Source organism: Nymphaea colorata, chromosome 7 (assembly GCF_008831285.2).
Source record: "Nymphaea colorata isolate Beijing-Zhang1983 chromosome 7, ASM883128v2, whole genome shotgun sequence".
NCBI classification, from domain to species: domain Eukaryota; kingdom Viridiplantae; phylum Streptophyta; class Magnoliopsida; order Nymphaeales; family Nymphaeaceae; genus Nymphaea; species Nymphaea colorata.
Window position 1 is genome coordinate 17,115,625 of NC_045144.1, and position 17,650 is coordinate 17,133,274.

At 39.2% G+C, this 17,650-nt stretch overlaps 1 protein-coding gene across 1 annotated transcript in view; it reads right to left on the reverse strand.

The window, feature by feature from the left end:
- Nucleotides 1–17,650, reverse strand: part of LOC116257294 (transportin MOS14) — a 51,218-nt gene that overhangs the window by 11,920 nt on the left and 21,648 nt on the right. The window contains exons 13-19 of the mRNA XM_031633907.2: nt 7,084–7,197; nt 6,850–6,929; nt 6,590–6,725; nt 5,628–5,777; nt 4,423–4,508; nt 2,591–2,778; nt 2,403–2,495 (exon numbers count right to left, since the gene is read on the reverse strand). Of these exons, the coding sequence (XP_031489767.1) occupies nt 2,403–2,495; nt 2,591–2,778; nt 4,423–4,508; nt 5,628–5,777; nt 6,590–6,725; nt 6,850–6,929; nt 7,084–7,197 (847 nt within the window). The remainder of the gene's footprint in view (nt 1–2,402; nt 2,496–2,590; nt 2,779–4,422; nt 4,509–5,627; nt 5,778–6,589; nt 6,726–6,849; nt 6,930–7,083; nt 7,198–17,650) is intronic.

Here is a 17,650-nt window from a genome sequence, read left to right on the forward strand (position 1 = left end):
TGACACACACCACACACAAGGTGAGAGGATTATTGATGAGTCTGAGACAGCCAGACGGAAGACACATCTTCATCTACTCAGTCCAACAACATGACTTCACCTAATTGTTTTTCAGGAGTAGTGTATACTCGACAATTAGTTCCAGCAACTGCCCCAGAAACTGCCACTATTTGTCCACGTAGATCAGAACGTGTGCACCCCATTGATAGATAGGTAAGTTATGATAATTTCTCTTTGGATTTTCAGCTTTCATGACAGAATTGAGCAAAAAGGTGAAGCCAAAATGCTATGAGCACGCATGCAAAAACAAATATTGGGTCGAGGCCATGAATGAAGAAATGATTGCCTTAAGTGAATGTCAAACTTGGGAGATTGTTCCTCGTCCAGATGGTAAGAATGTAGTGGGCTCAAAATGGGTTTACAAACTCAAGTATAAACTCGATGGAAGCATTGATAGATATAAGGCTAGACTTGTAGCTAGAGGCTTCACTCAGCAGTACGAGAAGATTATGATGACACTTTCAGTCCAATCATCAAGATGAGAACAATCCAGGTTATCATATCTCTTGCAGTCTCATTTGGATGGACCTTGTATCAATTGGATGTTAAAAATGCTTTTCTTCATGACTTTCTTAAAGAAGAGGTATACATGGAACAACCCCCAGGTTATGCTACAAATGGTCCCGCCAAATGGGTGTGCAAGTTACAAAAATCGCTGTATGGGCTTAAGCAAGCATCTCGTTCATGGTTCGATAGATTTTCCCTTCATATACAACAGGCTGGTTTTCGCAGAAGTTCACTTAGATCACTCCTTATTCATATATCATTCAGGTGAAGTTACCACTTGGCTGCTTATATATGTGGATGACATAGTTCTTACTGAAAATTTTTCATCTCATATATCCCATGTAAAGGAGGTATTGAAACAAGAATTCAAGATGAAAGACCTTGGCAAATTACGGCATTTCTTGGGACATTAACTCTTACGCAACATAAATATACTCTTGATATTTTGGACAGATCAGGTATAACAAATTGCAAGCCCATAAATACACCTAGTGTTCTCAACACAAAATTGAATGCCTCCGATGGGAGTGATGCATACTCAAATCCTAGTTTCAATTGGAGTATAGTTGACATATTACAATATCTCATTTTTACACGCCTAGACATAATATACGCAGTGAATCAAGTATCTCAGTTTATGCACACACCCACAAAAGGGCATATGGATGCTACCAAAAGTATTTTGAGTTATCTTAAGGCTACTCTTGGGGATGGACTTGTCTACACAAGACAGTCATCTGTTTTACACGGTCACAACATTTCCACCTATACTGATGCAGATTGGGCAGGTGATCCAGACGATAGACGATCAGTTTTTGGTTATTATCTATTTCTTCATTCCAATCTTATTTGTTGGAGTAGCAAGAAACAACGTGCAGTTGCCAGATCATGCATTGAGGCAGAATACAGGGCAATGGCTGCAAGCACGGCTGAAGCTTCATGGTTAGGTCATCTGCTTGGGGAACTCTCCCTTCTCATTGCTCAATCATTTCTATATTGTGACAATCAAAGTGCAATCAAGATTGATCAACATTTCATTCGTCAAAAGGTTGAGGAAAACGAAATTGTTCCCATTTATATAGCCACATCTCAACAAGTAGTTGACCTTTTTACTAAAAGACTCACACGACATCATTTCTAGAAATTGAAGAACAAGTTGTGCATGATCAAACCACACGCACAACTTGAGGGAGATGATTTGGATCGGGTCAACCAGACCCGACCCATCTTCTCCACACGCTCAATCATAATGGCCGGTGGCATACTTGTATTTTTTAACATTGTTTTGTATACTTTGTTGTATACCAAATCAATATATAATGATATCAAGAGGCAGACGTTAGGGTTGCTGCTCTCTTTCTCTCTCTTGTACGTGCAGCCCATTCCTCTTCTTCTCCTCTTGCATCTAACTTCATCTGGTGGTTTGGCATTAGATATCAAAATCTTACACGAACTTTTCAAGACAGTCACTGCACCCAAACCAACATGACTCATGCATGTGCTGGTGCAGCTTGTAAATGGTTGATTTTGTTGTTTGTGGACAAGTTATACACATGCACACACACACAAAAATTTTGCTGCACCTCCACCCTGAACCTATGTGACACAGCTGACAGCTCTTACTTGACGATGGCACCACTCAGATCTTAGCTCTTAAATATCCTTTTAAACACAGAACAAGTAAAAATTGTCTGACAAAAAATAAAACGAACAAATAAAATGGCAACCATTATTCAGCAAAGGTGGTGCAGTACATTTTCCAAAGAGCAGTTGCGATTGCATGTTTTCTATGCAGAACAGTTGAAGCATCAAGTGTGGGTGCTTAAGTTGCATACCTGTTCGGATATAACATTCATGACTCTGGAATGATAAGAAGTTTGTGGACAAGCAATCTAACACTTGTGGCAAGAGAATCAGAAACTGCTGTCCTGTTTCAACAAACAATATGCAGGTGTCATGTGATAACTTTCTTGCTAATTTTGCATCAAAGATCCAAATTGGTACCTGTTTTTGCTACTGATACCTGATGATTGAATTGCTTGAGAAAGAGATCGACAAGCTGCTGTGGCTAAACTAGCATTCTCAATGTATGCAGACTTAAAAAGCCTATGTAGCAAAGGCCAAAATACACCCAGCAAAGCGAGCACAGGGTCATCCTCAACTGGATCAGGTGACTGAGGAGCTGTAAGATTACTAAAGACAGAACCCAACCTGAGAGCAACAAGAAGAAATCATAAGTTGCCAAAGGCTAATATTGTAAGATAAACTAAAGGAACATACACAACACTACCAAATTTAGCACCGGCTACAGTAAGGCTTCAGGAAACTGTTATACAAAAAAAATATTTGCTGATATATTAGTTAAAAAAGTTAGTACATAATGGCGTAAACAAATAAATCAAAAAATTGTAAGAATACTGGTTCATTGTAGACCTTTCTTATATTTAAGGTTCTCATGCTATATTAGCAATTAGACCTCTGATTCAATCCTCCGACTGTAATCCAATAAGAGGCAAACAGTTGCATCACTTTATTATTCACCTATTGATATCCTGTTCTTGTGAGTGTCATTCTCATGGCAGGTTCTCTAATACAAATAATCAAAATAATATCATTCTAAATAATATGTGCATGGCAGCTATATTTTCAGATACACAACATACCTACAAGTGCCTGCACCAGTGCATCAAGAAAGTGCTTCTACCATTTTTTGGCTTTGCAGCAAGGGATGTGGATGGTCAGTTATTAAATTTTTATTTGAACTCATGTTTTAAGTTCACCAACCTAGCTAGATGCACAGTTCTTTGTGGGCCTGTGACGAAATCAGATAGTGAAGATTTGGACGTAAATCAAAAGAGCAAAAAAGATACTAAAAGGACCCCATTTATCTGAAAGAAATTTGTGAACACTAACCAGTTTGACAGAAAACTTCCTGGCAAAGGGGCTTAGCATGAGAGGAAAAAATGAAGAGACCAAGTCTTTTGAATTCTCAACATAACAATATCAAATAATGACAATTGAATCAAGAAAAGTGCATGTATAGTGTATACCAATGTCATAGATATCGTGATATTTTTGAAAATATGGTGATATTAACGTCAAAAATAAGAAAAACGAAAAAAGGGAAAAAATCATGATATTTTGAAAAAAAACCAGAAAAATATTTATTGTGCAATTATCGCGTTATTTTTTCAATTTCTGATATTTTCATTTTTTCTATTTTTCAGCATTGATATTATCATGGATTCAAATATAAACTTAAAGTAGATTATTTTCATCATTTTTATTATCATTAAGACATTCCTTTTAACACTTTTGTATAGTTTTTATTTATGTTTTTCTATTAGTTTCTCATTTATTTCATTTATACCTAATTTTTTATTTTTTAAAATTTTCTGAGTTTTTTCCGAGATTTTTGCCAAAAAAACAACTTTGCTGTTAAAAACCTAAGAAAAATCTTGCCATTATGAACGATATTTGTGACAATTGTGTATACAAAACCAGCAAAATTGGTCAGTCCTGGGCCCCTGGCCAAGTTTTAACTGCTTGTAGTGACCATTCATTGGGTTACCTCAATAAATCTGGCCAACCTGGATACATCAATGATTTCGCCTAGCAGGCTCCTCTCAAAAAGCTTTAAAGCTGATTCATTGTCTAGATGTTAGACAAAGGTATCAGCAAAATTCCAACATCAAACTCCGTATGTTCTAAAAACCCTGTTATGGAGTAGAAAATATAGACTAATGAAGTAAATAACTTTCTGGTCTAAGAGGTCCAATCAGGCACACAGTAGTATTTCCACCCAACCTTCAGTGCATCAACTATGCTCATTTGAGCTGGCATCAAGAGATCCACCTGTAAAAACCTCTGGCAGTAGAGTACAATGCATGGGCATATGATGCAGGATCTTGTGTCAAGGAGCTACTATTTTCCCCATCAATCTAGATAAAAGAAAGGGATAAAAAAATCAGAAATGTGCCAAGGATTCATTCACAGTTTATAAATTAAAAAATATAAATTTATAATATCCATGTCATCAGTGATTTCATGAGTGCCCACTATATTCTCTTCCAAGAATAGAGACAAGTTTGATGATTTAAATTTCTCATCTATGATGTGCTTGTACAGATGACCTAATACATGATCATGATCCTTTTAACTCAACAACATTAAATAAGCCGAAATAACTAATGCAGGAAGGGCTTGTTATATTAGCATAAAACATAAAATGCAATATAATATGACGTAATAAATGCACAGGAAAAGTCTCTGGCCATTCACAATTTCCCGTGAGGATCTTTAAGAAAGGCTACACAAAAAATGGTTAATAAAGGAAAATATTAACATATCTTACATGGAGAAAAATATTATAAAACAAAAGGTATTTGAGAATATAGAAAACATGAGAGTTTTTTTCATAACAATGATAAGAATAATTTTTGCATCATAATTAAGGAAAGAGGAAAAAAAGAGAAAGACACATTAAATTGCAGATTATCCACTCCCAACTGGGTCATGAGCTTCCTGGTTTTTCAAGAGTCATGCAAAAATAAGAGCATGAGCTAATAATGTAGAAATAATTAAGAGCTGTCGACAAAAAAAGAGTTAATATCCACACATCTAAGGAAAAAAAAATCCTTGGAAATTATTAAAAATATTAATCAAAGACACAAAGTGAGTAAAAACATAGAAATTAAACAAAAACTGATGACATGGATATTTTAGTGATCATTCAGATCATTCCATGACACTGAGAAGTGATAACTTGTTTTATTTTATTTTTGAGACAAAAAACGAGGCAAATTTTCCAAAAAGATTAAAAGAGGAATAGCAACTTGATGCCTTCAGCTTATCATTGTATGCTCATGTAGGTTATAGCAAAATAAAAATAAAAATTCATTAAAAGCATCTCCATTTTTTGGTATTCAAAGTACTGGGGTTATCTTCAGTATCAGGAGGCAGAATGTCCAGGTATAAACTACTTGTTAACCCATAGAGACTACTTATATTTTATATTAGACAGAAAAAGCAAAATTTGAAATATAAAGCTGAAAACTTACAAGCTTTTCAATAGCTCCAAAACTTGACCGAAGCAATCTGCCTAGACAGCTGTTTTTCAGGTCTTTATTTGTAACTGCATTAAGAATGACGGTTATGGCACCAACAACTTCCTCCTCCTCTTCAAGAGGTAAATACCACTTCTCCAATCCCTGAAAGAGAGGAAATAAGTAAAATGCTTTGATCCTTTAGCCAATGCACATGCGCTCTCTCTAGACTCAAAGACGGAAAAAATTGGACAACATAGTCCTACTTTTCTAAGGCATGACAAGTTAACATCATGAACAAACCACCGGCATTTCTTAGCATATCACGTCTGTGGAAAGCCTGCAGCTATAGAGGACTAAAGATGTATTATGGTAATATACGTGATAATTGAAAATTTAATCAGAAGAGAAGTTTGATGTTCAAGCCTTCAAGGGGATCAGTGAGGAAAGAGGAAACAGTCCATGTCAGGAGATAATATATTTTTTTTGCCAAAAATGCCACCCATCCATCCACACAGCCTCCCTCCCCCCCCCCCCCCCCCCCCAAAATCACATACAGATACACAAATGCACATACATGTAAAATTGTAAAAATTATCACATATTTTAAAAAATATATATTAATATTAATCAAATAGAGAAGAACAAAAAACAGCCAACATATTGACATACTTTGAAAATGTCACCAAGAAAATACAGTAATAGTATCTTGATATTTTCTCCATTAGAGGAAACATTTTTATGTACTTTAAACCTTTACTTTGTTTCTTATAATGTTTTAAAACTATTTTGATGTTTTATCAATGTTGTTGAAAAATTAGAAGAAATATATATTAAAAAAATAAATGCTAGAAATATCCGATTAGAAACTCAAGAACAGTGTTTGTGATAATGATGCACACACAAGCATACATGTCAGTGTGGTTGTGTGTGTATTATGTACTAACTTTCAACATATCATGCAGAAAAAAATTTACCTCTCCTATCCAAATCAATATTTCCAGATTGGAGGGTTCACAGACCACAGTGGAAGCATCTTCACAAATTTTGCGCAACGCTGTACAACAAGAATTTGCACATGTGGGCTCTGTTATTCCTGATGCTACAAACAAGCTGAAAATAGCAGATCAGTACAAAAGGGAGTCAAGACCATCTAGGAGGAAGCAGAAAATTTTCTGGTGAAAGAAGCAGTAAAGATAAGATAATGAAATAAAAGGTCTCTAAGAAGGATTATTACAGCAAACGCCCAGTCGCATTATGGAAAGAGGATATCCATTTGGAATATGAACCAACAACATCAGCAACTGATCGATATACCTGTCAATAGCAGATCATCTTTGGTAAAATCCTTAAAAGCATACAATCATCAAAGATTCACATAGAGAATCAGCACAACCTGACATTAAACAACAGCCACTGCAAACAGCTTAAGATGGAAGATGAAAGAGTTCATTAGAAAGACACAACTTACAAATCCCATAAATCCTTTAAGATTATCTGGAGGTATATCAGATAGGACAGTCACCAACTGCATAACAATAGAAAAATCAAATGGATGTCCTTCTTGTAGGATTATCTCTGCTACCTGTAGAACAAAACGTATCAGATTAGTTTGCATCAAACAGTAACCTAGAAAAATATAACCGACTCAGAGCAATCAAAAGTTTTTTTGTTGGACAGTATTAGCAAAACCTCCTTATCACCTAGTCTTATAAGGAGGATACTTGTGAATAAGCACTTGCAGAGCAATGTATCAGTTTGACAAATGATTATCAAGACTTTAAATAAGAACCTATGTCACATAGGTGAGGATACAAGTGCAGAGATGAGCACACATATAGACACTTTTGCCTTTATAGTTTGACTGCAAATTTTCATTTTCTTTAGTTTTATGGTTATTTATTGCAGTTTTTTATCAAGAAAAAATCAAGTTCAAAGGACAAAAAAAATGAAAAACTACAGTCCTCCAAGGGACAACTTGATTTCATTTACTCTTTGTAAAAATAATAGACGCACAAGAAACGAAGATCGAACACAGATGTAACGTGGAAAACCCTCAACTAGAGGGAAAAAACCACGGGTGAGGAGATCTAGTGCCCACTAGCCGCCAGACTCTCTCTCTCTTAGAAAACTTCATTAACATGCAAGATTAGGGTTTACAATGGCATAAGTATGCCCAAACCAGGACTCACTGGATCGAGTCCAGACCTGGACCCATACATCAAGATCCGTCAACACTCCATCTCAAGTTGGGCATACATATCAAACATGTCCAACTTGGATACATTTCTCTCAAATGGAGTTACATGTAAAGCTTTAGTCAGAATATCAGCAGTTTGATCTTCAGACTTCATGTATGGTAATGTTAACTCTCTGACATCAATTCTTTCTCTAATGAAGTGATAGTCAATCTCAACATGCTTTGTTCGATCATGAAGTACTGGATTGTTAGCCAAGTTAATCGCAAACTTGTTATCACAATACATCTTCATAGGCCCTTCAGTCTCTATCTCAATATCAGTCAGCAAGATCTTCCGCCATAACAACTCTGATACTCCAGTAGCAACAGCCCTATATTCAACCTCTGCACTTGAGCGGGAACAAACATCTTGTCTCTTGCTTCTCCAAACAACTAGATTTCCCCCCAAGTAGACGCAGTACCCTGAAGTAGATCTTCTGGTGTCAACACAACCTGCCCAGCCTGCATCAGAATACCCTTCAATTTCAATAGACCTTTGTTTCACATATAGAAGTCCTTTGTCGGGATTCTTCTTCAAGTAACACAAGATTCTATCTACAGCCTTCAAGTGCGCATCCGTAGGTGCATGCATAAATTGGCTCATCACATTTACAACAAAGGTGATATCCGGTCTAGTCAGAGTGAGGTATATCAATCTACCAACTAGACGTTGATATCTCCTTTTAACTTCTTTACACAAAGGTTCTCCATCCTTGCTACCGAGTTTGTGCCCAGCATCCAGAGGAGTAGAAGCTGGTCTGCATCCCAGTTTTCCTGTCTCCTTCAGTAGATCCAAGGTATACTTCCTTTAATTAAGCACAAGAGTCGTACCTGATCTGGCAATTTCAATACCAAGGAAATACTTTAGCTTGCCAAGGTCCTTGAGATCAAATTCAGCAGATAGTAAACTTTTTAATCTTGCTATCTCTTTTTCATCATCACCTGTAACAATCATATCATCAACATAGACCAACAGTAGAGTAACTTTGTCTTCCATCCTCTTTATAAACAGGGTATGATCTCCATTTCCTTGTTTATAGTCATGCTTTTTCATAACAAGTCTGAGACGTTCAAACCATGCTCGGGGAGACAGATTGAACCCATACAAGGCCTTCTTCAGTTTACAACATTTTTCAGGTCTCTTAAAACCTGGGGGCATACACATATACACTTCCTTTTCGAGATCTCCGTTGAGAAAGACATTTTTAACATCGAGTTGGCACATCTCCCAACCCTTCAGCACCGCTAAAGAAATAATAACTCTAACGGTCTTCATCTTTGCAACAGGAGCAAACGTCTCTAAGTAGTCGATCTCATATTTCTGACTGAACCCCTTGGCCACCAGACGTGCTTTGTACCTCTCAACATTCCTATCTGGTTTGTACTTAATGGTGTAGACTCACTTTGACCCAACCAAATGAGTTGCTTCAGGAATCTCTACCACTTCCCATGTCTGATTTTTGTCTAAGGCTTCCATCTCTTCTTGCATAGCATGAGTCCACTTGGGGTCACTCTGAGCCTCTGTAACATTCCTGGGAATCACAGCCACAGACAAGGAGGATACAAAACATTTGTAGTCAGTGCTCAATCTAGAGTAAGACACAAAGTTACCAATAGGGTGTTGAGTACATGACCTGACACCCTTTCTCAGGGCAAAGGGAAGATCCTCCTTTTCATTTTCTGTCTGACTTTTTCTCTCAACAGGTTGCTTCTGAGCATGACTTGGGTCATCCAAGGAAGAAGTATGATTGAGATTCGGAGTGGACTTCTCCCCATCAATCACCTTGTCAATACAAAATCTTCTAGAATACACCTGCCCAAACAGACGATTGCATTCTCTTTTTGTCTCCATAGAACACTCTCCCTCCTTTTCCTATTCATGTACCTCAATAGACGTCTCATCTTCTTCTTTTCCAAGCACCTCAACAGATGGATTTTCTTCGCGCCTATAATCCAAAAAATCTATAAACTGAATTTCCTGACTTGGAGAAGAATAATCTTCCTTAGACATTGACTTCTCCCCCTGAAGAAAATTCTCACCAAAATAAGATACATGTTCCAAGAATGTGACATCCTTGGTAATGTGAACTTGACCAGTGGTGGGATCTAGACATTTATACCCCTTTTGAGTAGGAGAATACCCAATAAATATTCCCTTAATTGATTTGGGGTCAAGTTTTTTCACATTCGGGCTGTGGTCATGAATGAAACACACACATCCAAAGACACGAGGAGGAAGGTGAAAAGGTTGGCTACTCCCTGGAAGCATGGAGTAGGGTGTACGACCATTTAGATCTCGACTAGGCATGCGATTAATCAAATAGACACTAGTAATAACCGCATCTCCCCAATAATATTTTGGAAGATTCCTTTGGAACAATAAAACTCTGGTGACATTAAGTAACTGACAGTTTTTCCTTTCAGCAACTCCATTTTGAGGGGGTGTATAACTACATGATGTCTCATGAACAATCCCCCTCTTTTGAAAGAATTCCTCAACAGTGAGACACATATACTCACGAGCATTATCGAATGGGAATGTCTTGACAGACCCACCATACTGGTTTTCCACTAGGAGGATGAAGGTTTCTATAATATGAGGCACTTCGCTACGGTCTTTCAACAAATAAACAAAAGTACACCTTGAATAGTCATCTATGAAAGTCATAAAATACTGAAAACCACCATGAGAATGAATGCCTGAGGGCCCCCACACATCAGAATGAATCAAGGAAAAAACTTTATTAGCACAACTATTTGAAATTGGATATGAAGCTCTAACATGCTTCGCAAACTGACACACATCACAAGATAACATGGAAATGTTCAAACTTGAACATAATTCAAGGAACAATTGTTTCAAAATCCCAAAAGGGAGATGACCAAGGCGTTCATGCCAATACAAAAATAACTGACAACATTCTTCCTTCTTCTTCTCTGTCCTGCTAACTGCTGACATAAGAGCTGTGGCAACGCGTATAGGAAGCCGATACAAACCATCAGACACCAAACCAATCTCAATCTTCTTCTTTGTCACCAAGTCCTGCAAAACACAACGTTTTTCAGAAAATATAAGTTCACAGTTCAGTTCCTTGGTAATCTTGCTAACAGATAAAAGATTTAAGGGAAGATGGGGAACATGGAAGGCTCCATGCACTAAAAAATTGTTCAACAAAAAAAGACTCCCTTTTCCTGCCATAGAGGTAAAGGAATCATTGGCAAGGGATACACGTTCCTTTCCCGAGGATAGCTTGTAGTCATGAAAGAGTTTGGGGTTGCGATGAGTGGCACCACTATTAACAATCCACTCCCCCATGCAAGAAGTACCTTTTTCACCCGAAACGGCCAGTGCCTGATTGACCTTCACCTCATCTGACGTGTCTGCCTGACCAACATCAATCTGGCTCAAATATGCTCGGAGCTCACGAATTTGTTCTGCAGAAATAGAAACTTTACCGTCACTAGGGTTCATTGCATTCGAAACAGGCTTCTTTCTACCAGAAGACCTCCCCCTACTATTCTTCTTCTCTGGATGCAGGTCCCAACAAAACTCCATAGTGTGACCTAGTTTTTTGCAGTGAGTACATTTACGGGAGGAACAGGCAGTTCCCATAGAGGCACGGCTAACGAAGGCTGACCGTTCATTGTGAGACATGTGATCCCCCTTTCTCCCATTTATGATCAGCCGCCTTTGCTCTTCAGCTTCAACACGGGAATAAACATCTTCAATACTGAATGATTCTTCAGAGTTGAGAATTTGACTCCTTATATTTTCGAATTCATCGTTCAGTCCGGCTAAGAAAAGGAATATCCTATTCTCCCACTCCTTGGTCATATAATGCATCTGGTCTTGAGGACAACTCCAGATATCATCAGAATGGTAGTCAAGATCCTCCCACTTAGATTTTAATGCAGCGTAGAAATCAACGACCGAGAGATCCCCTTGTCGAAGAGCATACAAGTCCTTCATTAGTTGATACACACGAACTTTTCTCTTCTTACGTGAGGAAGTGAGAGACAAACCAGAGGGGCTGGACCATTCTCATGTGTGTATGTAAATATATATAAAATAAATGAGTAAAACCAGTCTCAAAATGCACTTGACTTTAAGTCCTTCACCATCTCAAAGATCTACCAACTAAGGTGGAGAGGATGGTTAGGGGAAAAAACAGGAAGAGAGAAAAAGCAGGTGTACACACACACACATATACAGTAGGAATGTGTATATGTATGTACATGGAAAGGGAAATGGCGGTTCCTCCTAGTCAGAGGAGGTTTAGATTAGTTTTATAATTTTCTTATTTTGCGAAAAACTCTTTCTGGATTTGAACATAGATGTGATTTACACTATGTCACAGCGGTATGCCAAAAGGAGTCACGTACCCGTACCGGTACGGCAAAACGGATACGATAGTACGGGGCGGTACGCTGGATCCGGATTTGGGTTAGAACCAGATCCAAACAACTTGTTGAAATAAGAATGTTTATGTTTCTAGGTGGTTCTTTGTAATATTAAAGAGGTATAAGATCTCTTTAATATTTTCTTTATTTTAGATTGATGTAATCTGTAAATCTTCTTTCTACCCTAATCTCTTTATAATAGAGATTAGGGTTAGTGAATTGAACAAGTTCTTTTCTTCTCAACTCTCACGTCTTCAGCCCTCTCTCTCTCTCTCTCCACGTTTCAAGACTGCAACATGGTATCATAGCGGGACGTGACTGGCGATGCAACTTGAACAACCGGCGATAGGCTGCAGACGTCCGTGAATCTGGCGATGTGACGTGAACAGCCGGCGACCCTCCTTCTCCTTCTCAGGCTATCTCTTCTTCCGTCTCTTCCTTCTTCTCTTCTCATCTGTTCTTGTTGACTAATTTCCAGCAACGAAACTAGGTGGAGGAGTCTATTCGCGCTAGGAAGTATGCGTGAATAGACTCCAGTCATCTGGACTCTTATGGGTTGATGTGGTCTATGATCAAGGCAGCCAAGTGGAGGACTGCCCTTTATGATTTTTTTTGTGGCAGTTTACGTTGACTACATTTATCTGATGTCGTTATCCATGATGTGTGAAAATTAATGTGTGGTACAGCTGCGTTAGGTACATAAATAGACAAGTTGTTGGTTGGTTAAGGCTGGTTTTGCTTGTTTCCTGCTGAGATCGTGAGGAGGAGCTCGAGACAGCCCTGTTCTGAAACAGCCTGTGACAGGCGACAGTCCAGCTCCTTGCCTGGACAACGAGTGGACCTTAGGGTGGGCATTTGTCCCCCATCTTTTGGGCGTCTGTAGATAATCATCCCAGCAAGCTTCAGTCCAAAATTCAGCTTGATCCGAGCTCTGGATGAATTTTGGCGGATTTTAGAAGTTTCAGCCCTGTTCTGCCTTGAAGCTGCCTGCGACCAGTCCCAGTCCAGCGCCTTCCTGCATCAACGACTGGACCTTAGGGTGGTCTGTTAGCAGTTTTTTTTTTCAGATTGCTGTTTTTTGTTGGCTGTGGGTTGCTGTCAACAGTTGGACAGCGGTTTGTTTGCTCTTGTGCATCTAACGTGGCTGTGTGGGAAGTTTGGTCTTGCTGATCAGTCTCTTTTTCAATATATATATATATAATTTCTCTTGCCTGTGGTGGTTGATCCCTTGTGGATAGATTTGCAATGACTGAAAATCTCAGGACTGATTTTTCTTATGAGGTTAAACGTGGAGGAAACTCATTCTCTTATGGTTCTACGGTAAAGTTAGATGGACCTAACTATGAGATTTGGTCTCGTGTGTTTATGATGTCAGTGATTGGACATGAGAAGGAGCATGTTATAGAAGAAAATGAGCCTGTCGAAAAGAGTGGAAAATATACTTCATGAAAGGGAGATAATAATATTGTCATGTCATGGATCATGAATAGTGTGCAACCACAAATCGCATCAACTATTGCATACTATACCTCGGCCAAACAAATGTGGGATTTCTTGAAGCAAACTTACTCAAATGACAAGAATGTTAGCAAGATATTGCAGGTGGAGGAAGAATTACTTAATTTACAACAGGGTGATCAAAGTCTTGCTCAGTACTTCGCCTCCCTCAAGTCCATCTATGAACGACTTAAAGCATTACGTCCCCCATGTCCAACATGTCATAAAACTCATGGTGAACAGTCTATGGTTCCGAAGTTTTTACAGGGTCTCTCCCTTGAATATGTTGTAGCAAAGGCTCAGATGTTGACTGGAGCAGAAATCCCTAACCTAGCTGATGCCTACAACAAACTCAGTCGTCTTGCTGTGACCATTTCTCAGCCCTCTAGTGACTTACAGGCTTCGGCCTTGGTAGCCTCAGGAGGTCGTGGATGCGGTTCATTCAGGGGGAGAGGCATTGGTCGTGGGTTAGGAGGAGGTAGGGGAAGATTTCAGTGCACCTATTGTGGTAAAATAGGACATTTAGAAGACAAAAGTTGGGATAAACATGGTCGTCATTCCGATGCATCCCTAGGAAGAAATGTTGCATCTAAGCAGGGCAAGAATTCTTTACCATCTCCTATTGGGTCTGTTCAGGCAGCTTCATCAGTTGTAGATGGGTCTTTATCGCATTCTCACCCTGAGACAGTGACAGTGAGTATCAACAAGTCTGAGTATGAGGACTTCCTAACACTCAGATCTTCCCCGCCGTCGGCCTCTATAGTCATGATAGACAGTGCTATGTCTGTTGATAGTGTCCCACATGATACAGGTACTACTTGGATTATTGATTCCGAAGCATCGAGTCACTTTTGTAGTGAACCTTCTATGTTTATTGTGCTACACATGTTGCCTCAAGCACGTCATGTGAAACTTGCAGATGGTAGATGATCACATATTCTGGGTTATGGTGATATCAAGATTTTTCAGTCTATGACTATTCCTAATGTGTTATATGCTCCTAAGTTCCCAACAAATTTGTTATCAGTTGGACAATTGATTAATGACTTACACTGTCGTGTTACATTTGACTATGGTTTATGTTCATTTCAGGACTTGCAAACTGGGAAGACGATTGGTGGAGACTATGAGAAAGGGGGCATCTACTTCCTGTCGGATCCAGTGGGTATTGCAGCATCATCGATCACCTCACCGTCCTCCTCTTTTCAGTGGCATCTCAGACTTGGTCATCCATCTGTCTCCAAGCTCCGTCACCTTCTTCCTCAGCTTTCAATACCAGAGTCGTTCCAATGTGAAGTCTGTCAACTTGGCAAATACACCCGTAGTCATTATTCATCGAGTCTTTGTCCGTCCAGTTGTGGACTATTTGATCTTCTTCATGTTGATGTGTGGGGTCCTAGCAGAGTTGTTAGTAGGTCAAGATTTCGGTATTTTCTTGTCATTGTTGATGATTATTCTCGAGTCACTTGGGTCTTCCTTTTAAAGGAAAGGTTTGAAGTAGTATGTATTCTCAAAAATCTTATTATTGAAATAAAGACCCAGTTTGGTATTCTTGTTAAAAACATTCGCACTGATAACGCCCTTGAGTTCAAAGCCTCAACATTAATGAAGTTCTACTCCGATAATGGCATTTCTCCTCAGTTTACTTGTCCCCATACCTCCCAACAAAATGGAGGAGTTGAACGTAAACATCGCCAACTCCTAAATGTGGTTCGTTCCCTAATGCTTCATACCAAGTTACCTGCATCTTTTTGGGGAGATGCCATCCTCACGGCCTGTTACTTAACCAACCGTTTACCCTCATCCTCCATTGACAACAAGGTTCCCATTAAACTTGTGCATCCACAACGACCTTTATTTCCAGTGGCTCCCAAAGTATTTGGTTGCACATGCTTCGTTCACATACTTGGACCCACACGTGATAAATTGGGAGCCCAAGCCATTAAGTGTATCTTTATAGGCTACTCCAGAAACCATAAGGGCTACAAATGCTTTGATCCCTTAACTCAAAAGGAGTATATCAGTGCGGATGTCACATTCTTTGAGTCTCAGCCTTATTATAGCTCCTCTTCCATCCTTCCTGAGATGTCACCATCACCAAACCCACTACCTATTCCTCCTATTTCTTTGGAGTCGTTTCCTTCTGAATCTCCTTCTACTGTAGTGTCCAAGTTTCGTGATCCTCCGCTGGTCTACACACGTCGACAGGACCATTCTCATAATCCTTCGCCAACGGTTTCTCAGGAAGTAAGTACATCTGAAGTGCATAGCCCTAGTCATTCTGATCCCTGTCAAGACTTACCTATTGCTCTTCGCAAAGGCAGGCGATAATGTACTTTACATCCTATATCTCATTTTGTGTCTACTGATGGTGTTGGTAAAAATATGCAACAGTTCATTCAAGTTCTGGCTGCTCATACAGTTCCTACGTGTCACCAGCAGGCTTTATTAGACACCCAATGGAGACGGGCTATGCAAGATGAGATGGATGCCTTAGTGCAGAGAGGCACTTGGGAACTTGTTGATCCTCCTCCTCGTTGTGATATTGTTGGCTCAAAGTGGGTATTCACAGTGAAATATAATTCTGATGGTTCTATGGAATGATACAAAGCTCGGTTGGTTGCTAAGGGCTACATGCAGACCTATGGTGTGGATTTCTTTGAGACCTTCTCTCCAGTTGCTCGGTTGGGAACCATTCGTCTTATCATTTCTGTGGCTGTCCATCATGACTAGCACATGTATCAACTGGATGTCAAAAAACCCTTGTTGTACGGTGATCTTGATGAGACTGTCTATATGCAACAACCACCAGGATTTGAACGACAGGGGGAGTGTGGCAAAGTGTGCAAGTTGAAGAAAGCTATTTATGGACTCAAGCAGAGTCCTCATGTGTGGTTTCACAAGTTTTCCGAGGTAGTCTCACAGTGTGGCTTTGTGAGATCTCCTCTTGATCATTCTCTGTTTATCAAGAAGACTTCTAGAGGTATAACCGTTCTCGTGGTTTATGTTGATGATATTATCCTAACAGGTGACTCTGATCAAGAAATTTTTGATGCAAAACTGTTTCTTCAAAAACACTTTGTGACGAAAGATCTTGGTCCACTTCGATACTTCTTGGGAATAGAAGTTGCTCGAAATAGGGAGGGTGTTGTTCTCTCTCAACGAAAGTATGTTCTTGATTTATTGCAAGACACAGGGATGCTAGGAGCTAAACCGGCTAATTTGCCAATGAATCCACGTATACACCTTCATGATGACCAAACAGAATTAGTGGATTCTAGATCTTATAGATCCCTTATTGGAAAACTACTCTATGTTACTGTGACAAGACCAGACATTAGTTTTGCAGTGGGGAAGCTAAGTCAATTTATGGAAAAACCAAGGAAAGCTCATTGGGATGCTGCTTTGATGGTGGTTAAATATCTGAAATCGTCTCCTGGCAAAGGCCTTTTGTTCACAAAAGGCAAGACTCTGGAAGTGGAAGCCTATAGTGATGCGGACTATGCTGGCTCAGTCGAGGACAGAAAATCTACCACAGGATTTTGTGTATTTGTGGGAGGCAACCTCATATCATGGAGAAGTAAAAAACAAGGTGTGGTGTCAAGATCTAGTGCAGAATCTGAATATAGAGCTATGGCTCAAACTGCAACAGAAATGACTTGGGTTAGATCCATGCTATCTAGCCTAAGTGTGTCGATTTCACTTCCCATGAAGATGTATTGTGACAATCATGCAGCCACATACATTGCTAATAATCTAGTTTTTCATGAGAGAACTAAACATATTGAGGTTGACTGTCATTACATTCAGGATCTCGTTCAAGGAGGAACCATTGCCACTATTCATGTCCCTTCAGAAGACCAAGCTGCAGATGTCTTCACCAAAGCTCTCCCTATTGGTG